A 24,593-nucleotide genomic window follows, 5' to 3' on the forward strand; every position below is an offset into this window, starting at 1 on the left:
CTGTATTAGTTAATTAACTGACACAGAATTTGTCACTTGAAGTACATCCTGGACTTCTCATACAATATGAAAATCTGTCACACAAGCTGTATCAGCATTTTCTGGGTAATTCTGTTCTGGAATATCTGCACTGAGATGTAAAGGAATAGTCACATTGTGTCCTGCATCAGTCACCCCCAAATCTGTCCCATGGGAAGAAGAAATCATTGGTGAACTCCCGCCCTTACTGTGCTTCAAGGAATCTTTTTTTAATTCTTGTCTAAAGTTCATGGAAGAGCTTGGAAAAGCCTGGTATATGCAGAGTCTCTGGGCAGGCCATAGGTGCACATGTATATCTAACCACCTTTTTAGCGAGACTACTTATCCAGAGACTGATGAAGTCAGTTCCACAGCCTGTTTCGTGCAAGAAGTCAGACAAGAGGATCTCCTCATCTAGTGGCCACCTAGATAAGGATTGATCTTGCTTAACCTTAGTTGTCAGCAGTGTGTGTGCCTAGACGTCAGCTAGGTGTCTGGGCTCCTATTCTGGTTGCTGGAGGACTAGTCAAAGGAGTTTAGGGCAAGATTCAGCTCATTAGAAAGCAGACACTTATAGCTGATTGGATTAATCACACCCTAAGCTCCAATGACCAGCTCTCCATTGATTATACCAGGAAATTACTCTATAAGTACTTGCTCAGCTTTAGGTGTCTATTTTATAAATGCCTGAGGTCAGGTTCGGTTTGCAGTTTGAGACTCCTACCAGTATGCGTCTTCATGATGCGTGTTAGGCATCTAAGCTTCCTTTACAGAGGGTGGTGATCTAGTCAATAGTCAATGAATCTTGTGCATTGTCACGCTAACCGACCACAGGTGCCTCCTCTGACCACGGTAGGAGCTACGACTGCTAGCTCACATGTAAACACCTACGTGCAGGCACCTAAATTTAGGTGTCTTAATCTGTGTGCTGAGTCTAACCTTTACATTAGGTAATGAATCTGCTTCCAGCTAACTTTGTAGAAATGCAGGTTGAAAATTTACATTCAAATAACTTTGACAAATTAAATGGAGAGAAGTAAATGGTTTGGAAAATATAATCTGAAGTGCATTGAGAACTGAATATAAACCAGTATAAGAACCAAACAGGAATCTGCTCTCTCTGTGTGTTGTCTTGTCTTTAAATATATACATACCTCCTACTCGGCTGTTCAGATGCCAGAACAGGATCTGCCTTTGTAGAAACAGATCAGGATAATTTGTCTTCTTCATGATTATAAGCTGATTATCTATTTTTCAGTAGATAAAACACATTTTGTGATTGTTCATCCTTACTGACAAGAAATTGTTTACCTTGCATTGAAATCTTCTGCCTGGTTGATACTTTCAGTCATTTCAACATCAAAATCAATGTTGATACATTAACGTTTGTAATGATTCTTGGTATTTCTGTTGCAAATTGTGTGCCCATGTAGGTCTAAACACTTAGCATTTAATAAAGTGTAAAAAACATCAGGCACACAATCTATTTTTGCTAGAGATGCTCTATGTAACTAAATGTTTTCAGTGCTAATTAAAACATTCTCATATAGTGACAATGAATGTTAGACAAATACCTTGTAATCAGGCAGCACTCCAAATCTGCTCTTGTGTGCACGCTAGATATTGCTGATAATTGTCCTTTTCCAATCATATTATCATAGAAAACGTAACTGCAAGGGGCTCATCCACCGCATTCTCCTACCCCCAGCTGGATCAGCTCTACCTGAAGTTTCTAAGTAAGCATACCTTTTCAAAAAATGTATTAAAATAATATCCTGTTCTTCACTGTTTTCTTTGCAGGATTGGGCATTGTTTTATTTCCTTTGGGGGAACAGGAATTGTTTAGATCAAAGAAACAGGTCAAAAAACCCCACTTTTTAATTTATCCAGAGTATTGGACAGAGTACAGTTGCAAATTACCTGTCCATACAAAGAAAGGAGATTGGCTCTTTTGTCCCAGCTGTCATGTTTGGGCATAACTGGAAGGGGACCAGTAAGCATGAGGATATGGAGAGGAAAATTATTCTTTGTCAAAACCTACCTCTTCCTTCAAAGAATAACAGTGTCTCATAATGATGATAATAAGCTTCCAAAAGCCAGAAATCTATTTTGAGCAATATCATGTTATGCAGGTCTAATAACAAGAACAGGACCAAATTATCCTCTTGGATGCACATTAGTCTTTTTTTATAAATTAGTCGAAGCTGGAGCTGAGCAGGATATAAGTCACAGCCTGCAACTTTCCTCATACCTGAAACTCTTCCCGTGGTGAATCAATGTGGAGCTATAAAAAGAAAATGGGAATTCCTCAAGACAAATTCTAATCCCTGCTCTAGCAGACAGGAGCAGATGGAAGAAACAAACAGACAGCTCGATATGTTATGGGAGAACTCCCTCAGCAGAGAACAAATCCTGCGATGGCCTAGAGCTGACGTAGTGAAGAAACAAGGAGGTATAAAAACATCTCTATTTTTTTGTCACATAATCATTAAGGCCGTAAGCAGCCAGATTTAATTTAAAACCAGCACTAGATTTGCTCCAATTTAGTTTGTGGATACTTAGCTTTAGTTCCTAAATTTGAAGATCTGGGCCAGTATTTTCAATGCATTTCTGGAAATGTCCCTCTATGTACACTATGTGTTTCACTCCTTAAGTCTGTTAAAGAAGGAAGTTCAGAAGAAAAAAAAATAAACTATATATGTTCTGGCTTCCATCTAAAATGACAGCAGTCCCCATTTCTGGGGGAGCCAGGTTTCAGACTGGGCAAAAGCCAGTCACTGGAGCAGCTGTTGAGGCAGGAGTGACAACACCACTCTCGCCCCTACCACTGGTTGATTATTCCAGCCCCTGTGCTCACAATCTCTTTACATCAGCTTCTTTCCACTCCTGTTACTCCAACAATCCTCTTTTCAGTATCTCTTCTCCTTTGTCTTTTCTTTCCGTTTCTATTCTCATAACTAGTCTTACATCACCAAAAGACTACATAATGTACATACTTGCTATCTAATTGCAGCCTTCACTTTTACATAGATATTAGGCTCCTTTTCTCCAGCTCTGAGTTTTTTTTTGAGCAGGGAATATAGTGTCTTGTGGTGGGAAGCCTCATCCTTTCTCAGCCTTAGGTACTCATGTAATAAACATGATTTACCTTCCTACTGCCCCTGTAATTTCACTTCTATAGATTGATCCAGACCTGCACAACTGATTAATGTTAATGTGCACTGAAGAAGAGCAGTTGGTCTTCTGCTATCAAAAAGCTGTGCAATTATGTATTTAGACTGCTCTGCGATTTTGGGAGCACCGGGGAGCCAAGGTGCTGCCTTAATTCCACTTCGTACTGTTGTGGTTCTGAGACTGCACAGATGTTATTAGCACTGCATATCCAAAAGCTGAAAGTAAGTCTTCATGAACCGTCATGAGTTGCCATGTGGGTCTGTGCATGAGAATTGCTGTGCCAGTTCCAGAAAACCTGGTGCAAGTGAAGTATGTAAGAACCCAGCCATCAGCTTCAAACAGGACCAAGATTCAGCTAGCTTGCAATTCAGACGCTCTTATATCCTCAGCAATTCAAATGAAACTTCGTGTCACTGTCAACAACCAGAACTGTCTGTTCAGGAAAAACATGAAGAACTTGAAATTTCAACTTCACAGCCCCATATATTCATATAATCATCCTTTGTTTACCGCAGATGTCCAAATATATGCTGTTCATCTCCCTGAAGGTTCCTGCTGAGAACAGTACTCGCAGTTGAGGTTCCTGGGTTCCTACAGCTGAACATGCCAAGCACAAAAGGTGCTTCCGACATGAGAAGAAATAAAAATAAGTGGAATTTAGATTACTAGCTAGAAATGGTCTTTTTTGGCCTCCTTCAGAATTAAGCACATAAATACTGATGAAAGAGGTAGCCATGTTTTAAAACAAGTGATATATTAAACTACGTTATTGTAAAGAGACCTAGCCAAACCCTCATATTTTGCATACTGTACAGATCTAATTGGCCAAATAATGAACCCAGATTTAAGTAAATTAAAGTCAGTGGGATGAAATAGGATGTAAATTGGGGAAGTGTTTCATTTCCTTGCCTCTGATGAGAAGAGAGGAGGAAATTGGCATGCATACATCTCTCCTGCTGTCTTGTGAAGCCCAAGCACAAGTTTCTCATACAAGTGTAATGAAAAACTTGGAATAAAACCCAAGATAAACAAGTCAGTTGGGTGTTTAAATAGATGGAACTCTGAAAATTCACTAATGTGATTAGTTCATTAAAATGTTCATTGATAATTGATGTTAATTGCCATATTAAGAATCTTTCCAGTACTGATCAGCTCAGCTCTCAATAAAAGTTACATGGTGAAGATCTCTGTTTTACTGTAGTGTTGCTGTTGGGCAGGTTTTTTTTTCATGAAAACAACAGTGTAATTTAAAATGTAGGAGATTAACATTGTCCTGGAGGGATTTTTTTATTCTGGTTTCCTTTGGAAGTATGATCAGACTTTTTGTCTGCTGCTATACAGAATTATCATAGAATCATAAGGTTGGGAAAGACCTTAGAGATCATCAGCTCCAACTGCACCTGTCTGCTACATGTCCCCAGGCATCTCATCTACCTGCCTTTTAAACCTTATAGAATGGTTTTGGTTGGAAAGGACCTTAAAGATCATCCAACCCCCCTGCCATGGGCAGGGACACCTTGCACTGGATCGTGTTGCTCAAAGTCTCATCCAACCTGGTTTTTACCACCTCCACGGATGGGGCAGCCACAACAGCAGGCTGGGGTTATCCGTGATCGTAATTATCTGCCTCTCTTAAGAACATTGATGTCTGCACAGAAACTAGAGACCCAAATTATCACCTCTAATAAGAGAAAAGCTGCAGAGTTCAATGGGCAATCGGCTGTTGTGTTTGACCTGCCAAAGCCCTGCGCTTTTCACACCACAGCACATCTTGCTCAATTAGTGGACAAGATGATCAGGAGGTATGGCTGGAGGTATGGTGGGAGAGTGAGAGCCTGGGCGATGCAGAGTGCTAAGGGTGTAGCGACATGATTATTTCTTCAACTATGGAACTGGTAAAGACTTTTCTACAAATTTTAGTTCAGTCATGCACTGTCACAGTAACCTGAAGTTCCCCTTATATATAATCCTTTCTCTTTCAGTGTCTCTGTTTGGCATGTATAGAAACACATTGTGTCTCACCGTCCTTCCATGGTCCGTAGCTGCTCGCTGGGTGAGAGGCAAGGCTGGGTCTGGCTTCGAGAGAAGCATATCGATTGGCACAAACGTGCTGATTAATTGGTCTGTAGGTCACAAGAGACAGGTGATCACTGAACTCATGCTGCAGCCTTTTCCTCGTAGTAAGCATTCATTTCTGGTTTTTTGTTCTCCTCAGCAATAATTTTCCTGCAACTTTTAAGATCTCTTGCAAGCTCCTTGACAGTTCTGTGTGAGTGGCAGACATAATTCCCTGAACTTTGGTTTTTCCTTCAAAACATAAATAATCCTTTATTATAAAAATGTCCCTTTTAATTCGTGGGATAGTATTCCCTAAACACCAAGTAATTTTCTTTCATTACGTATTAATGTTGCCTGGAAACAGGAACCATGAGCCCTTTGACACAGAGAGTTACAGGATGTTTCTCCACAATATCAGACAGCTGTGTTCAGTCAGGGCATCGCCCCTTCCTTAGTGGCAGCACACTGTGAATTTAACATGTGTGGCCTTGATAAGATAAAACAGTGTAGTAAGGGCATTGGGGCCAGCTGGCTTACAGTCTGAACCCAAACTCCTACCTGGTGTTCCCTACAAGAGAAGAAAATACACATGAGAAGTCAGCAGCATTGCTGGTAATTCCTTGTTCTGCCTTGTGGCTGCCACATTTGACACAGCACAGGGGAGATAAGATGTAAGATAAGATGTACCACATTGAGATGCTTAAGTCAGTGACAACCCATTACTGAGCAGCGTTCTGGAACAAGCCCCTTGCAAGAAACGTTTCACCTGAGGACACTTGAAAGCGTCTTTCTCCTCTCACCCCAGTCTGGTACTGACATGCCCAGCTTCAGCTCCTAAACGAACTAATTTTTATGTGACTGTGTTAACTTTTCTACCCAAGATGGATTTTATCTGTGCTATCCCCATGACCATTGCAACTTTGGTGGTACCAAGAAACCAGTAACTATTAGGATTATGTCCTCCTGTATCCCTATAAAACCTCACACTTACATGTAAGATTTTGTTATTCTTATTGGATAAAAATCTTATTTCATTGAAAATAACTTAATGCTTTCCCCAGTGCTAATACAATGCCTCTGGTGGTTGCTATGGGGTGAAAAATAAAGGGATTAAAGAAAATTAAATGAGCTGAAAACTTGCCAAATGGCAGGAAACAGGTGAACTGTAAAAGTCCAGAAAATTCAACATCTCTTGATACGGGAAAGAAGTTACTACCCGAAGCAGGGACAAGGTGGGTAGAGAGTGTAATCTTGAGGCGAGAACTGTCATTTGCAGACGTGGCTTGGAGCAAAGCCACCAGACAGTGGCTATTCCCAAGTATCGAGAGCTTTAAGGCAAATTTTTGCTCTTGGCCCCAGACAGCAGCTACAGTTTACCTCTTCTTTCACAGCAATGTTTTAATCCATACCACAGCAGAGAGACACTGACATCTGGAAGTGAAGCCTGAGATACGGTCAAAGGATCACCAAATTGGGAAGATTCTGGTGCTCCATTCCTCTAGTGAGGTCCCTGGGCTGAGAACAGCATTTGTAGCTTCTGTGTGGGTGAAGGAAATATTCACACCATCTGTGAGAGGCATCTGACCGCTTTCCCTTGCAATCAAGAGAGAGAAGCAGGCAGCCTGGAGAGGCACTAGGGGCAGGCATCTAATCTAGAGGCTGACCAGCCCTGCAGAGGAGCACAGCCTCTATTGATTGTGCAGGGAGCCTTGCAGGATTAAACACCTAAATTGGGAGCCTAAAGTCAGCTACTCTGAGGACAGGAATGAATACCACCTTTTTTCCAAGCCTATTATAGCCTCCCATATATTTCATAATTCTGATCATTGTTCACATCGTAAGAATCTCATAATTGGAAGGCACATACGAAAAATCTAATGCTAAAGCCAGAGAGCTATGAATCACTTGAAAACCTCTGAGAAAGTGAGGACAATGAAGGATGAAAAACGAGTACAGGGAGGATGAGTGAAAAACAGCAAATAAAGAGGAGCAGGTATGGGGCTAGTGACAAAAGGGCTTTGATCATTCACCTCAAACCGAAGGGAAAGTATTAATAGAATCCATTACGTGGAGCAGTGCTGCCACACAGTGACAGGAAGAAAGCTCTGAGCAGTAATTGCAAAAATATTGCAGCAGTAATGACACTGGGAGTTCTATGTTTAATGTCAAAGCCAAACAGGACACTGGCTTGTTTGCTGAAGCTAAATGTAATTACAAGAGACAGTGTTATTGCCAGGTAGGGACCTCATACGAGCCTGCCCGGAGTGGCAGGCATTGAGTTATTGCAAAATATCAATAGCAGTCATGGAGTTAAAATTGTATTTGAGTCCTTTCTTTTAGCAGAATAATCAATAATTTAAATCAATTTTTCTTAGAGTACAGACTAAGCCTTTCTGGTAATCTGACGTACACTAATTTTAGAACTGATTGTTAATTACCAGAAAGAAGCGCCTCTTTCTAAAGAAAGGACTGATGTATGACATGTCTTTCTGTAACTAATATAAATCAGAATATATTTTCAAATAAAAAAAAACCAAGGCTAAGACCCAAAGAAGGTTTGGTAGCAGCGTCACGTAAATTCCAGAACAGGCAGAAGAAAGAGCCCTTCACTTCATTCCCTTAGAAAATCCCAGCCTAAGTGAGTGTTGTCCTGAAGTTTCTATGCCATTTCTATCTTAACACCAGTATAGAAAACTTAATTATGTAAGGATATAGTGAAAAATGGTCTATGGACAGCACCCATCACTTAGTGCTGGACTCAGTTCAGTGTCCTTTGCCTGAAAGCTAAGAAATATGCAAAATTTTTCTTCATCTTTTCTTTAGTCGGTCTTGGAAGGTTTCACACCAGAGAAACCGTAGTGCACTGATCTGTTTCTTTGCTAGCAGAACTCACAAAGCAGGAAAATAAATCATTTTCCTTGGCTTGGGTGCAAGAACAGGGCTCTGCTCTCCCTGTTATCCTGGAACTACTACACACCTGATCAGAATTAAGCAGTCCTTGGGTTTTCAAAGTGCTGAACCCCTCTGGCTCCCAGTGGAATTTGAATACCTTCAGCAGTATTGAAAATCTGGTCACAAGATCCTCTGGGAATGACAGCATTTCATGAGAAATAATTTGCATTAAGCTGCGGGGGATATGCCTGCTTCACATTCCATAAAATAGTCCATGTTTTTCATCACAAAATCCCAATCAATAGGTAGTAGTGTCTTTATGTAAATACTTACTCATTTACATATGTATGTTTTACATTTCAGCCTCATCCCAACAAGGTCTGCCCTTTTCCTGGAATGAGCTTCTGTTTTACGGTGATGTAGGTGCTCCTATGAGCTGCTTGTTGCATCTGGGCTCAATGAAAGCCAAGGAAATAAAGACCCAAATAAACATTGGTGCTTCATAAAGAGGGGAATCCTTTACACTGTCTTTTTTGTCCATGCATGCTATCTGGCAACACTAGAATGAAGACCCCAGCTAAGCACAGGTAAATTCTGAAACAACTTTTCCCACCACAGTGTGATACTCTGAATATTTCTGTAATGATGCAGCAACAAAGTTGTATTATGCCCTTTATCACCTCCCTTTTTATTCTACATGAAGGATCAATACAGCTAAAGGTTACAAAAGCCCCTTCTGGTGCTTGCAAGCCTGGTTCTGGGTTGCCTCCAGCTCAGCCGTAACCACAATTCTGCTAGCAAATGCTATAAAAAGGAAAGCTATTTGAAATCAGAAAAGTTTTTTTTCCAACACTGTCTCAGAGAAGGCAGCAGCAGGTCTGTTTAATGCATTGGAGAAGCTGCAGCCAAAAAAAAAACCTGTAATGGGGGTGGGTGTGAAAGGAAACATGAGGTTGTCAATCACAGTGAAAAAGAACAGAATTTCCAGGGAGCTGGAAATACTGTAATAAAAAGAAGCTTTTTGGAGAAGACAAAAAAAAATTCTTTCCTTGGAGATGAACAGAAGAAGGACAAGAACACTGGGAAAAAGAAGGAACTGAAAGAAAAAAAAAGATTGTAATTCACAAGGCCAGCGTGGAAGAGGTCACTGGTCAGAGTTGCAGGAGACTAAGAACTCCTTTCAGAGCTAGCATACACATCGTGTCTTGTGTGTGCTGGCCTTTGTCATACTGAGCAGGAACTTTGAAATCTGCTGTGATCTATTTAAAATTATCTGATTTTCTTCCAAACAGGCTTTTTTTTTTTTTTTTTGCTACTGATTCCTATCACATATTTTTGTAAGAACTTTTTAGGAAATGACTATGAGGTACAACCAACCATGAGAAAATAAGAATGGGCAAATGGAAAAAGTCCAGTGCGGACCTACCTTTCAGACCTGTCAGTGCCCTTCAATGCTTTAAAATGTATATAAACCCACTGTTGCTATTGCAGTAGAGCCACAAAGCCCAGTAAGCATTGGGGACATTGTTTTAGGCATTATAAAATCTGTAAGCAGAAAGTGCATCCCCATACTAAGCTGTTACTATCTGTATAAGGAAATATGTTCTTTTATGAGGCTGATACTCAGAACTGAAAAGCCACAATTGCCACCACATTTGGAAGAAGCTGCAGGGGTTCAACAGATACTGATGAAAACTAGAGACACATTTGGAAACCTGCAAATACTTTGCAAGAAATCACAAGAACAGGGAGAACAGGAAGCAGAAACACAGATTTACATTTACAAGGAACATATGCTAGACACGTATCTATTTTATTTTAAGAGTACCTACTGCTCTGCCAGAAAATGGAGCACAAACAATGAAGACTTCAAATGATCACAGAATGGTTTGGAAGGGACCTTAAAGCCCATCCAGTTCCAACCCCACTGCCATGGATCAGGCTGCTCAAGGCCCCATCCAACCTGGCCTTGAACACCTCCAGGGATGGGGCAGCCACGACTTCTCTGGACAACATGTGCCAGTACCTCATTACCCTCACAGGAAAAAAAATTCTTCCTAATATTTCATCAAAATCTACCCTCTTTCGGGTAATAAAGCACTTCAGTTCATAAAATACTTCAGTTACTAATACTTTCTCCTAGCGTTTCAGAAAGGATACATGATGAGTAGGCATGATAAAGAAGAGCAGGGAATTATGGCTGTGGGAGCCTGTATCTCCTTCAACAATACTGCTTGGTCTTTGGGCCTGTCAGCATCTCACGGCAGATGAGGTTGTTCACTAGCTGCATCATCTGCACAGCTGCTTCTTTCCCAGGAGACTGCCTGAGCCAGGTGTGAAGAAAGAGAGGTCATCGCTCTTGCGAGTAAAGAGAGAACAGAAGCATGAAAGAAATGTGAGAGGTTATATTACAAACTGACATTTTTTGGAAGAACTATTTTGAGTAATCGGGGTCTGCAGAGAGCTGTACTTTTCTCAAACTAGAAAGATTTACTATGCTTCATATCAGTAGCTGGCAAAGGAGAGCTTTGTGTTTCAGCAGAAACAGACGGAGAGGAACACACCATCCCAGATACATCCTTGGGGTAACCTAGGCACAGACATCACATAACCCCTTTCAGAAGCCTCTTGAGCTCTTTCTTAAAAAAACAAAACCAAAAAACTAAAACAGGTTTTAACCATGTAGCTCCTATGGCAGGGCTGTTTCACAGTCTCACTCTAGTGGCAGTATCTTTCTTCCTTCATTTCTGGCTCAGTTATGTTAATGTTTGATGTAGACTTGTTTGCAACAGTGCCAGTGGAGTTCTGCACCTTACATAGCCTTCTGCCTTCTCAGACTGCGAAATGCCTCTCCTCCAGAGACTGTAGTCATAAGTCTTTTCATATTTGTTTTGCTAGACTCAAGAAACAACGCTCCTTTCACTCCTCATAACAGAGTCTCCATTCTACCCTTCACCTGTTCTCTCTGCCCCTCTTTTAGTTTGGCTTCTTGAATGAGGGTGACCAGAAGCACTAATCGAGATGAGCTGCAAATGAACCTGTATGCCCCTAAAATACTTTTAATTTTAAAATCACGTTTGAATTTTAAAATCACCTCTTAAAATCACATTTGCCTTTTTGTTTCTTGTACGCATCATACAGATCACAGACTGACTCTGTGGAACCAACTAAGATACCCAAGATCTTCTCCACACCCATTTCCAAATTATGAGCTCCTGCTGCATAAATTGTGATCTATCTCATTAGTTCCCAAATATATGATCCCAAACCCTGTAGTAGTGGATTTCATCCCATATTGGTTCCTCTTGGTCTCAACGCAATCCCATTCTTTCTGCATACCACATTCTGTCTAACTTTCAAGAAGTAGGGTGATTCAAGAAGTAGTTACTATTACAAAGAGTAGAATTTTTTAAGCTAAAGTAAATTTTCATTTAAGTAACTGTACTTTTTTGAAAGTTAGACAGAATGTCCCTCTGACTGCATGGTATTTTTTTCAAAGTGTGTTTTTCCAGACACTGTTCATTCTTTGGAGATAATATTTTGTGTTCAGTCTGATCTGTGGGGAACAGATGTGTCTTCTTATGTAATCACCTCTGTCTGCAGTCTTTCCTTATCTCCAATGCAAGGCCAGACAGAGAGCTGGTCCCAAAGCTCCAAATTAGCAAGAGATCTGACTGTTGTGAAGTTCATAATCACATCAAAATTAGTCCTTGGAAAGTAATAAAATATACATAAGATTTCTGGAAAAATTTATACATACACAAGTAAGTGGGAAATATAAACTGAAACTGGCTCTTGTCTCACTGCACATGTTTGATGGAGGTCGCTCCCTCATGTTGCCCAGCCATGATTAAAAGATGATTGCTTTCTAAAACTTCAAAACAAGCCTTGGAGAGTTTATTTGCCAACCTTTTTGTGATCAAAGGAACCTCTGGAACTCATCCAGTCCAACCTCCTGCTAACTGTCTGCAACTGTCTGAAAGGAGCATATTAGCAAGGTGGGTATTAGTCTCTTCTCCCAAGTGACAGGCAATAGGACAAGAGGGAATGGCCTCAAGGTGCACCAGGGGAGGTTCAGATTGGACATTAGGAAAAATTTCTTCACTGAAAGGGTTGTCAGGCTGCCCAGGGAGGTGGCTGAGTCACCATCCCTGGAGGTATTTAAAGGACAGGTAGATGAAGTGCTTAGGGACTTGATTTAGTGGTGGACAGGTACAGTTTGGCTCGATGATCTCAAAGGTCTTTTCCAACCTAGTGATTCCACGATTCTGATTCTATAAAGCAGGTTCAACTCCAGCAGGTTGCACAGGAATGTGTCCGTGTGGATGTTGAATGTCTCCAGAAGAGACTCCACAGCCTCCCTGGGCAGCCTGTTCCAGGGCTCTCAAAACTAAAGAAGTTTTCCTCATGTTCAGGTGGAAATTCTTGTGTTCCAGGTTGTACACATTGCTGAGTGGTATAGTTGTCACACCAGAAGGACCGGACATCATCCAGAGGGACCTTGGCAAGCTGGAGAAGTGGGTCTGTGTGAACCTCATGAGGTTCAACAAGACCAAGTGAAGGTCCTACACCTGGGTCGAGGTAATCTGCAGTTTCAATACAGCATAGGGGAAGATGTGATTGAGAACAACCCTGTGGAGAAGGGCTTGGGGATGCTCATTGATGAGAAGCTTGTCTTGAAAGCTGCCTGGAGGAGAGGGACCTGGGGGTGTTGGTTGACAGCCGACTGAATATGAGCCAGCAGTGTGCCCAGGTGGCCAAGAAGGCCAATGGCATCTTGGCTTGGATCAGAAACGGTGTGACCAGCAGGTCCAGGGAGGTTATTCTCCCTCTGTACTTGGCACTGGTGAGACCGCTCCTCGAATCCTGTGTTCAGTTCTGGGCCCCTCACCACAAGAAGGATGTTGAGGCTCTGGAGCGAGTCCAGAGAAGAGCAACAAAGCTGGTGAGGGGGCTGGAGAACAGGCCTTATGAGGAGCGGCTGAGAGAGCTGGGGTTGTTTAGCCTGGAGAAGAGGAGGCTTAGGGGTGACCTAAGGACGTTGAAAGAGACGTTGTAGAGAGGAGGGTGCTGGGCTCTTCTCCCAAGTGACAGGGGACAGGACAAGAGGGAATGGCCTTAAGCTCCAACAGGGGAGATTTAGGCTGGACATTAGGAAAAAATTCTTCACAGAAGGGGTCATTGGGCACTGGAACAGGCTGCCCAGGGAGGTGGTTGAGTCCCCTTCCCTGGGGGTGTTTAAGGCACAGGTGGATGAGATGCTAAGGGGCATGGTTTAGTGTTTGATAGGAATGGTTGGGCTTGATGATCCAGTGGGTCTCTTCCAACCTGGTTATTCTGTGATTCTATGAGCTGGCGATGTGCGTTTGCAGCCCAGAAGGCCAACTGTGTCCTGGACTGCATCAAAAGAAGCGTGGCCAGCAGGTCAAGGGAAAGGATTCTCCCCTTCTATTCCGCTCTCATGAGTTCCCACCTGGAGTACTGTGTCCAGTTCTGATATCCCCAACAGAAGGATATGGAAGTGTTGGAACACGTCCAGAGGAGGCCTCTAGGATGATCAGAGGGCTGAAGGACGTCCCATATGAGGACAGGCTGAGAGAGCTGGGGTTGTTCAGCCAGGAGAAGGCTCAGAGGAGACCTTAGAGTGATCTTCCAGTAGCTGAAGGGGCTACAAAAAACCTGGGGCGGGGCTTTTTACAAGGCCATGTAGTGAGAGGACAAGGGGGAATGGCTTTAAATTGGAGGAGGGAAAATTTAGATTAGACATTGGAAAGAAATTCTTCACGCCGAGGGCGGTGAGGCCCTGGCCCAGGCCGCCCAGGGAACCTGTGGCTGCCCCATGCCCGGCGGTTCAAGGTCATGTCGGATGGGCCCTTGGGCCGCCTGGTCTGGTGGGAGGCGTCCCTGCCCACGGCGGAGGGTTGGAACTGGATGATGTTTAAGGTCCCTTCCAGGCCCACGCGTCGCACGCCTCCCCGGCAGCTCCCGGCGCCTCCTCCCTGCCCGCCCCCCTCAGCCATGGCGGCGGCGCTGGGGCGGCTGCTGGCGCGCGGGGCGGCGGGAGCGGCGGCGGCGGCGGGGCGGGAGCGGCCGACGCTGCGGCGGCAGGAGGGGGGCGTGCGGTGAGAGGGGGCGGCGCTGCGGCCCTCTCCCTGCGATCCTTCCCTGCCATCCTCTGCCTGCGACACTCTCTGCCCCCACCTTGTCCTCCCCACCCCGCCTTGCCCCTCCCCGCCCCCTCCGCCCCCCACCCCGTCCCTGTGCTCCCATCTCTGCCCCCCTCTCCCTGGGACCCTCTCCGCTCCTTTCCCTGCGCCCCCTCTCCGTGCGCCCCTCCCTCCGACCCCCTTCCTGTGCTCCCATCCCTGCACCCCACTCCCTCCAACCCTTCTCCGTGTGCTCCCATCCCTGCGACTCTATCCCTGCCCCTCTCCCTGAAGCCGTCTTCCTGTGCTCCCATCCCTGCGTCCCTCCAGTCCTCTCCCTGAGCTCCCATCTCTGCGTCCCTCTCCCTGCACCCCACTCCCTATGACCCTTCTCCCTGCGCTCCCTCTCCCTGCCCCCTCACCCTGCACCCCCTCTCCCTGTGCCCGTCACCCTCTGCTCCTCTCCCTCCGCTCCTCTCCCTGCATCCATCTCCCTGCGTCCCTCTCCCTCTGTTCCCATCCCTGTGACTCTATCCCTGCCCCCCTCTCTCTGCACTCCCTCTCCCTGCGTCCCTCTCCTTGCCCCCCCTTGCCTCCTGCTCCCTGCGCCCCACTCCCTGCACTCCCATCCCTGCGCCCCTATCATAGAGTCACAGGATCATAGGATGGTTTGGGTTGGAAGGGACCTTAAAGATCATCCAGTTCCAATCCCACTGCCACGGGCAGGGACACCTCCCACTAGACCAGGTTACGCAAGGCCCCATCCAGCCTGGCCTTGAACACCTCCAGGGATGGGGCAGCCACAACTTCCCTGGGCAACCTGGGCCAGGGCCTCACTGCCCTGATAGTGAAGAAATTCTTCCTTATATCTAGTCTAAATCTGCCCCTCTCCAGTTTGCCCCTCATCCTTTTACTACAAGCCTTTGCAAACAGTCCCTCCCCAGCTTTCTTGTAGCCCCCTCCAGGTACTGGCAGGTCCCTATAAGATCGCCTTGGGGTCTTCTCCAGGCTGAACAGCCCCAGCTCCCTCAGCCTGTCCTCATAGCGCAGGTGCTCCAGCCCTCTGATGATCTCTATAGCCCTCCTCTGGACCCACTCCAACAGTTCCATATCTTATGTTGAGGATTCCAGAACTGATCGCAATAGTCCAGATAAGGTCTCAAGAGAGGAATAGAGAGGCAGAATCATCCTGCACCCCTCTCCCCACCCCACCTCTCCTTGTGCCCCTTTTGCTGCACTCCCATCCCTGCACCCCTCGTTTTCCTTAACCATAACCTGTGCCTTTATCCTCTTCCTGTAGCGACATTATCCTCAACAACCCAAAGAGGAGGAATGCCCTATCCCTTGGCATGCTGCAGTCCCTGCGGGAAGACCTCCTGCATGATGTCAAGAGCAAAGAGCTCCGTGTCATCATCATTTCAGGTGCTTCCCTCCTTCCCTCAGGCCGATGGAAGGGGTGGGGAGGTGGGGTTTGGAATTATAATAATAATAATATGGAGTTTACACTGGAATATCTCACAGAGGGACGGAAAATGGTTCAGGAATGGGCTTGCATGGTGTTTACAGCCATCCAGGAATGGGCAGGGCATCCTGCGTGTGACACTACCCTGTGGACCCATCTCTCATTTAGATCATGGAATCATAGAATGATTTGAGTTGGAAGGGATGTTAAAGCCCATCCAGTTCCAACCCTTCTGCCATGGGCAGGGGCACCTCCCACTGGATCAGGTTGTTCAAAGCCCACCAAACCAGGCTGCTCAAGACCCCATCCAGCCTGGCCTTGAACACTTCCAGGGATGGGGCAGCCACAACTTCCGTGGGCAGCCTGTGCCAGTGCCTCACCACCCTCGTCATGAAGAATTTCTTCTTAATGTCAAATCTATAGTCTAATCTTCCCTCCTTCAATTTAAAGCCATTCCTCCTCATCCTCTCGCTACATGACCTTGTAAAAAGTCCCTCCCCAGCTTCTTGTAGGCCCCTTTCGGTTACTGGAAGTCTGCTGTAAGATCTCCTCGGAGTATTCTCTTCTCCAGGCTGAACAGCCCCAAATCTCTCAGCCTGTCCTCATAGCAGAGGTGCTCCAGCCCTCTGATCATCTTTGTAGCCCTCCTCTGGACCCATTCCAACAGTGCCATCATCCTAGTTCCCACTCTCACCTGCTTAATTCCTTATTTTTCAACGTGGCAGTAAGAGTTAACTTGTGGTATGTTATATTTTTGTAGATAGTTGACATGTATAAGGAGAAGCGCTGCAGAAACACATTCAAAAATGTCAGTATTTCAGTTGGGTTACGCAGTATTTACAGAGTCGATCAGCTTCTTCCCTTTGTGAACAAACAGTCAGGAGGTCATAGAATCATTTGGTTGGAAAAGACTTCTGAGATCATTGCGTCCAACCATACCTGGCCACTACTAAACCATATCCCTGAGCACCTCATCTACCTGTCTTTTAAATACCTCCAGGGATGGTGACCCCACCACTGCCTTGGGCAGCCTGTTCTAGTGCCTGATAACCGTTTCAGTGAAGGATTTTTTTCCTGATGTCTAATCCAAACCTCCCCTGGTACAAGTTGAGGCCGTTTCCTCTTGTCCTATCACTAGGTTTAAAATAAACTAGGGGTTTTCTTGGTTTATTAACTGTCTGTAAAGAATGTTTTAATTGGGGAAAAAAAAAAGCAGGTTTTAATGGTTATCAAACAAAGGAACATTCCCAGACTCTGGTTTTCATGCAGGAGCGGGATGAGTTGGTATGGCTTTTGTTGCTGTCAGCAGGAGGCATAGGCTGTAAGAAGCAAGGTTCGAGGTTTTTTCAGATGGTGTATTCTGTTTCCCCTACTCTAAGCCAGGATCAGCATCGTTATCTTTGCCACCAGTTTGTCAAAACTAGTTTTAAAACTCTCCGCTGAAGGAGTGACCATAATATCAATACTGCAGTGACCTGTAGCCTGCAAATGTAAAACATTATCTCTCAGAGCCTGTTACAGTTCTCTTCCATTTATGTATTAACCTGTGGAGTTGTCAAAGATAATGAAATGGGAGCTGTTCTTAAGCCATCTTTTTTTCCCCTGCTATTTTAAGTTAACCTTCCCCTGCCCTCCTTCCAAACCTCTTGGAGAAACAGGTTTATTGATTTAGGATGCTGCTGTTTCCTGTACACAGAGGAAAACACTGTGTGTTTGTGCATATACACAGGAGCAGGGAAGTAACCTAACTTCACAGGGGAGAGTCTAAATATATGTATTCAGTGTTTCAAACTGCAGATGCACATTTTGTGGAATGTTTCAAGTTCTTTTTTGGGAGTACAGTATTCTAGGAGTTTGTGAGCAGGATTTCTTTTTTTTTTTTTCTTTAAAAAGAAATGGCATTTTCCTATTGATTTCCAATTCCCATGCTGAACAGAATGCAAAAGAAGAAATCTCAATAAAATAAAAGACTTTTCAGGGAATGTGTTGAGTCTTCAACACAGCCCTTTTACTGGATTCTTTTTCAGTGAGACACAAATGCAGATATGATTAATTTCCAGATATGTATTGCTGAACCCATGAGCAGACTGATGTTAATTTTGTGGTTATTTCTGATTAGAGTATGCCACAATAATCTGGTCTGTTAGAAACAAATTTGTACATAAGATTGTATCTGCATAGCTGTAGCTGGAAATGTAACATCCATACAAATAACTGAGAAGTTCTGAAGGATTCGAAAGCATCAGATGGTTTGTTCTTATGGCAGATGTCCTCATGACAAAGGAAAACTGTTTTAAACTGTAGTCTACCCATAAAGGATGTTTTAATCTTAGCTGCCACTGAAGGCAAGCAAATCCAAAACTTAGGTCCACAGGAAACCTGTTTTGCTGCCCAAATCCTGGGCATGTTTTTTGGGATTCTGTAGATGACAGTGGAGGAAAAGATGCTCCAGCAACCCGTCTGGTTCTCCTCCACCAGAACAACCCCTTTTGTCTTCTTTTTTTTTTTTTTTTTACCGTTGTGGCATTGAACACCATGACACAAAAATCTTCATGCTTATTTAGCAAAAGTTAATCATTAATGCTGGGTACAGAAAAGAGGGACTAACTGTATGTGTTACGCTGAGAGCAGAGCTCCAGCCGTGCTCCAGCTGGCTAGTTTACACTGTACCAAGTAGTACAGTATTCTTACAAGAGACAGGGCTCAGAGGTGTGCAGTGCCTTATTTTTGATAGAGTGAACTTGGAATGGAAGTAGAATTAGACCTTTAGAAATGTTTGTGGGTGTTACTGTGGCAATTTAAAGTTGTTACAAAACCCAGAGGCAACCTGTCAGAATTGTGTGTAAAACTCCCTCCCCAAGCTCCTTTTTGACCATGGACATCTCACTGACGTATCTTTAGCAGGGGCATTGATATGTCCCCGGCCCTGGTTTCTTGATTACTTCAGATCTTTCATGAAATTCCTTGTAGCTGAAGGACCTGTATTTTGTTCCGGCCATGATTTGAAGGAACTGTCAAGTCAAGATGATGTGAAGCATCATTCCCAAGTATTTGAAATATGTGCAGAGGTAAGCCATTCCTCTTAAGAGCCACCTCTTTTGCCTGATATTAAGAACAATAAATTATATTGATTTAAGGAGGGACACCTGCTAGCTAACACATAGACTGTTGCTCCAGATTCCTTGCTTTTTGCTACTCTGCCTTTTTGGTACCTGATCCCAGCATCCCTGGATTTCTCTACATGCAGATAAAAGGGGTCAAATGCCAATGTGCCTGTCACCTACAGTGGGTACAATCACAGCATATTCCTTACGTTAGCCAGTATTCCTTGCAGCTGAGCATTTGGGCAATGTCTTTCCTAAAAATCTAGAGATACCCACCTTCAAATCGATTGTGATCAAATGTTCTTTCCCAGTGTCTAGCTAATAACTCAAGACAAACTTAAACATCAAGTAGGCAATGTGAAAGTAAGATCTGAATACATCTCTGATGTGGTAGTTGCCCAGCCAGCAGGCCGTACAAGATCTTGTTACAAAGGGACAGACCCAGAGGTTGGAAAGCTAAAGTCAATCCTGGAGCCTTTGGAGAGAATGGCAAAAATCCCTTTGATTGCAACAGCACTAGAATTTGACCCCTAATCCTGCTCATTGTGGGCACAGAAAGTAATTTGAAACCTTTTGTTCTAGTTCTTTCAGTAATAATGATCTCTGTACACATTCTTATCCGGTATTTAACAAATGCTGTAATAGCTGTGTGTGAGAGTTGCAACTGAAGGGCCTTCAGTGTAATGCGAAGGAATCATCCTGGCAGCTTTGCCTGGGTTTTGGCATGTTGATCACAAAGAGATAAGGACAAATATGACTGAATGATGGGTTAGTCCCTTCATCAGAAATAGGCCAAGGTCCAGTGATTTAGCAGCCAGTAGTTTAATATTAATTTTGCAGTTGCAGAGCACAACGCCAGTATGTTGTCAGTGGAGAACCGAACCATGCAGCTTCTGGGTCACAAAATAGGAAAGATCAGGCAGAAGAAAATTCCATATCTCATGAAATCAAGAGTTGATAAATTTCTCACTTTAAGAACCAGAAGAATTTAAGTTGTCCTGTATGTACGTTTAGCATTGTGGCTATATTCAGGATTAATGAGTGGTATGGCACACTTAACAATAACGAGATTAATAATGAGAAATAGCAAAAAAAACCTAACAGGACGTCAGCATTTAGGACTTAAAAACAAGCCTACCTTTCTTTGTGAGAATGATGCCCTACTGTATAGTACATTTCATAAGGGAGCATTACTACAAATAAAAAACGGTGTACCACTTTCAGATGGACATTCCTGAGACCATGAAATTCAGAGATAGAGAGATATTCAGAACCCAACTGTAACAGTCTTGGACAACCTGCTCTACCTGAACCTGCTTGATTAGAGAGGATTGGGCTTGATGTTCTCAAGAGGTCACTGCCAACATAAAGGCTTCTGTGAAACTGGCAGAGCAAGTTCAGGAAAAAATTAAATCCAAGAGATGAAATGACACATCCCTTTTCTGATGTTGCTGGTAGTGATAAGTGCTTTGAAGTCTCTGCATTGAGTATCCAAAAGGAATTTAAGGTTCTTATAAATCACAACTCACTATTATCCCAATCAAGGAAGAAAGTCTTACTTGCCACTTTAAAGGCAAACAGAAACAGAGACATTAATTTAGGCTTTATTTAGGATCCTAATTAATATTTAAATTTTAATTGTCTGGTAGAATAATGGAATTCTACCTTTTTTTGGTCAATAGAGAGAGAAAGGTACTTTTGAAGGCTTCCAAAATGAGATCATGTCTTCCTTAATTTCACCACTTAAATTAAGGAGAACGGATTCTACCCTAATGACATACCTACAGCACTGGGGGAGGTCCAGAGCAGTGAACAGGTTTTCAGGAACCTTGGCTTCTACATCTCTCTATGACGGTCATCTTAAGCAGATCCTCTTAGCTGCTGTACCTCTGTTTCCTCGTGCATATAACGATGTTAGCAATACTATGTAATGCAGTATTCAAGAACTAAGTACTCTCCACATACAAGTTTGAGACATCTGAGAATATCGCTTCTCCAGAGGCTTTGCAAATACAAAGCCATAAGTACCAGTGTATTTTTTGGAGAAGCAGTTGACTTTGAATTTTTATAACCACGAGAGTACGTTACAGTTGTTTTCACACATGCACGTGTTGTTACTCTTTTCTTGTCTGCTTCTCAAGATCCACTTGAAAAATTGTTTTTAAACAAAGAGAGAAGCACAGAGACAAAGACAGATCAAATTCAAAACTGAGTGTAGGTAATCTTAACTAGGCAACATAGAATTTGCTAGACTTCATCTACTGGAGAAGTTGAAGTACCAAATGAAAATTTGTTATCTCGCTACACTGTGCTAATGTAAGATTATTTTTCTTTAATCCAGATAATGACCGCAATCATTAACTAGCATTTTCTGTCTTCAGGCATTACAATTAGGTGAGTTTCTTGATTTCCACTGTGTGGAAGGAGAACCTATGCTAGAAAAGTTAAGACAATTTATCTCTCATAACTTCAGCTATCTGAAGTTGGATGTCCAGTCTTCAAGAATTATATATGCATATGTGTGTGAGAGAAAATTTATTTCCCATCTTATGTCTAATGCAAGCAGGGAAAATTGTTTCCTAGCAGGTTAAGTCTCTCCCTGTTATGCAGAGTAAACCTAGGACATCAAATGATTATGGTAGGGTGAGATCAACCCAAGCTCAAGATCATGCAGAAACTAGCAACAGACTGGTTTGATTTCTTGGGACAGTTATTAAGTCAGTTTTCCATTACAGGTCGAATGAAGGTGGGGGTGGTATACACATCTCGTATACACATGTTCCCACAGCAAGGAGCACTGTATCTGCATGCAGAGGCACCCAAACTCCCTGCACATCTGCTAACAAGTGTCTCTGCCTTACGTTCTTCTATTTTCCAATTCGATTTGATTTAGCAAGACCAGCACATGTTACATAAACACAACTGAGCTTACTTCTTTTACTAAACTCCAATTAATAAAGCTGAAAAATGCACACCGCAGGTGTGTGAAGCAATTGCAAGTTTTAGAAGAGCCACTGTTTAAATTTCGTAGACTAACTGACCACTTTCTTTTGTGCCTGCAGGTTATGACTTTAATCCAGAAACTTCCAGTACCGGTGATTGCCAAAGTAAATGGCTTGGCTACAGCAGCAGGCTGTCAGCTTGTAGCAAGTTGTGACATTGCGGTGGCAAGTGAGAAATCTCAATTTGCCACTCCTGGAGTAAACATTGGACTGTTTTGCTCCACACCAGCTGTGGCCTTGGGCAGATCTCTTCCAAGAAAGGTAGGCTTCCTTCTCAGATACTCTTTGTAATTTTGTGAGAAGTAGGTTCCCATGTTAGGAAGCATCGCCTGAACCTTGTTTGTCTGCAGTACAACATTCAAAATATTTCATTGCCAAAGACATCTTCATAACTCTTTGCATTGGGAAAAATAATAAAGGGGTGAACTGTGTTTAGGGAAAACAGCTTCCTACTGATGCAATTCCAACCAGTGTGAACTCATACCAGCAGCATACCAGCTCAGCAATGCCTTGCCTTTCCAACAGACAGCTCGGTGCTTTAGACAATAATGTTCTTCCCTGATGAGGGAACCCCTGCAAGTTCAGGATATCAATCCCACAGAGGTATCAGTTCTTGCCAGGCAGTGACATTTCACAGCCAGCGTGATCTGCCTGAACGTAGATCACGATGCTTTAAATAGCATCTAAAGCCCTCCTATACTTTCTTCCTGCTTTATTTCCTGCTGATTGTGACTACACATCTATCACTGCATAAACAATGGTAAACCTGTAAAGCTTCCTTAATTGAGAAAAGAAATTTTAAGTTCTGATCCACTTTGATTCCTGCCAACTGATTTTTCAAGTGCAGCAGGGATCTGCTGAGATGCAAGGACTTAACTGCACACGTCCACTTGCTGGATAAAAGCTTTAACTTTAAATTTCCCGTCTGTAAGGCCATCCTGTTCAAATATAGTGTGTCTATGGGGTTTTTTTTCAAGTGTGCTGTAGTGTACAGTTATAGCTCCATAATTACTATTTCTGGGTTGTTTTATTACCTTTTCAAATATATGGGATATACTTTTTTTTGTGCCACTTCTCAAAGTAGCAAGAACATTTCCTGCTGTTCTCAGGATCATTGATTTTATCTTTTATCAGACAAAAAGTTGCCATGGTGTGTATCTACAAGAGCAAAGACACTAATGAGGATAATCAGCTCTTATGATTCAGGGCATCAGTCAGTTGCATCAGGAGTCATAGAAAAAAATTCTTATTGATATATAACATTGAATAGTCCCTGAGTATCTGAGGAATTTTTTTAACTTGAAACCTCGAGTACAAGGTGCTGGAAGCAGCAGGAGACTGAATAGATGTGGCTATAAGAAGGACACGTTTAAAAACACCCCGATCAAGCTTAAATGAAGTCAGATATTTTCAGAACTGTACATTGACATATCATTATATGCCCAGCTTAAAATGTGGAGTTCAGTCATCTGGCATTGTGGACCATCCACATCTCTCAATTCTTAGTACAATGCTAGAGATTCTGGGCTGTTGAAAAGTAACTCAGAGGTGTCAGCCTAGGGCAACTGTAGTCAGTGGGTAGGCTTGAGAACAGGCCAACTTGAGTCCCAGTCCTTCTCTTTGCTGAAGCCTATTCACACTTCTTTGGCACTTTAAGAGGCCAAAAGATTTAAATCTTATGTTTGTCAAGAGTCACTTGTACTTGAAGGAATAGGCTGAAACCCTCCAACCAAACCACACGAAACCAATAAGGCAGTTGAATTGACTCAATACAATATTTTTTTCTCTCTTAGGTGGCATTAGAGATGCTTTTCACGGGTGAACCTCTTTCTGCCCAAGAAGCATTAATGCATGGGCTTGTCAGCAAAGTGGTACCAGAAGACAAGCTGGAAGAAGAGACCATGAAAATCTCTCAGAAGATATGCAAAAGCAGTAAATCCATCCTGGCATTGGGGAAAGCCACCTTTTACAGACAGATAACACAGGACCTCGATACTGCTTACAGGATGACTACTCAGGTCATGGTAGACAATTTGAATTTGAGAGATGGGCAGGAAGGTATTGAAGCCTTTATTCAGAAACGTAAGCCTGTCTGGTCACACCTGTCTTCTCAGGATGAGAATAAATGAATCCTGTTTCCAAGCTAACATCAGCTGTATTTTATGATTCTTCACGTAATTGCCTTTGAGAACTATATTTTTATTCTTACCAGAAGTTAAATTTCTCTTCTTACATATGCCAAAGCCACAATAAATTTATTCTATGTATATAATAAATGTTAAGAAAAAATAAACCAAATGTTTCTTTTCAGCAATGAATTTTATCTGTGGTTTTAGAAGGAACTCTGTGCTGCAAAATAATCAGTTTAATGTCACAGGTTACTTAGGGAATCACAGAGAATGGGAGGGAGCTCACATCACCGTGCTCAGTACCTGTTCCCCTAGTTATGGGTAAGAATTTCCATTTGTTGTTATTAATAGAAAACTAAGGGGCTTGGACACATCTCAGAGATGATGGTAGTACGTATCATAATGGATTCCAATGCTCTTCATTTGTTACAGACAAAAGCCTATAGCAGTAGTCCATCACACCTTGTGAATTTATCTGCCTGTGACTGTATTTATTATTTGTCTCACTCAGCAAATCCTGTTTTTCCACTGTCAGTTCAAGCACTTGTCCTGGTTCTAGAGAATTTTGATGTTGACTCCAGTGAGGCTGAGCATGGCTTGGAGCTGTT

General features: G+C 43.1%; 1 protein-coding gene across 1 annotated transcript; it reads left to right on the forward strand.

The window, feature by feature from the left end:
- The first annotated feature begins 14,001 nt into the window (after nucleotides 1–14,001).
- On the forward strand, nucleotides 14,002–24,167 carry ECHDC3 (enoyl-CoA hydratase domain containing 3). The gene is made up of 5 exons (XM_069849739.1): nucleotides 14,002–14,264; nucleotides 15,589–15,710; nucleotides 18,721–18,818; nucleotides 21,917–22,117; nucleotides 23,650–24,167. Exons 1-5 carry the CDS (start codon nucleotides 14,002–14,004, stop codon nucleotides 23,983–23,985), a joined length of 1,020 nt encoding a protein of 339 aa, XP_069705840.1. The 3' UTR covers nucleotides 23,986–24,167.
- Nucleotides 24,168–24,593: the final 426 nt, after the last annotated feature.

The sequence above is a fragment of the Phaenicophaeus curvirostris genome, chromosome 1, assembly GCF_032191515.1.
Source record: "Phaenicophaeus curvirostris isolate KB17595 chromosome 1, BPBGC_Pcur_1.0, whole genome shotgun sequence".
NCBI classification, from domain to species: Eukaryota; Metazoa; Chordata; class Aves; order Cuculiformes; family Cuculidae; genus Phaenicophaeus; species Phaenicophaeus curvirostris.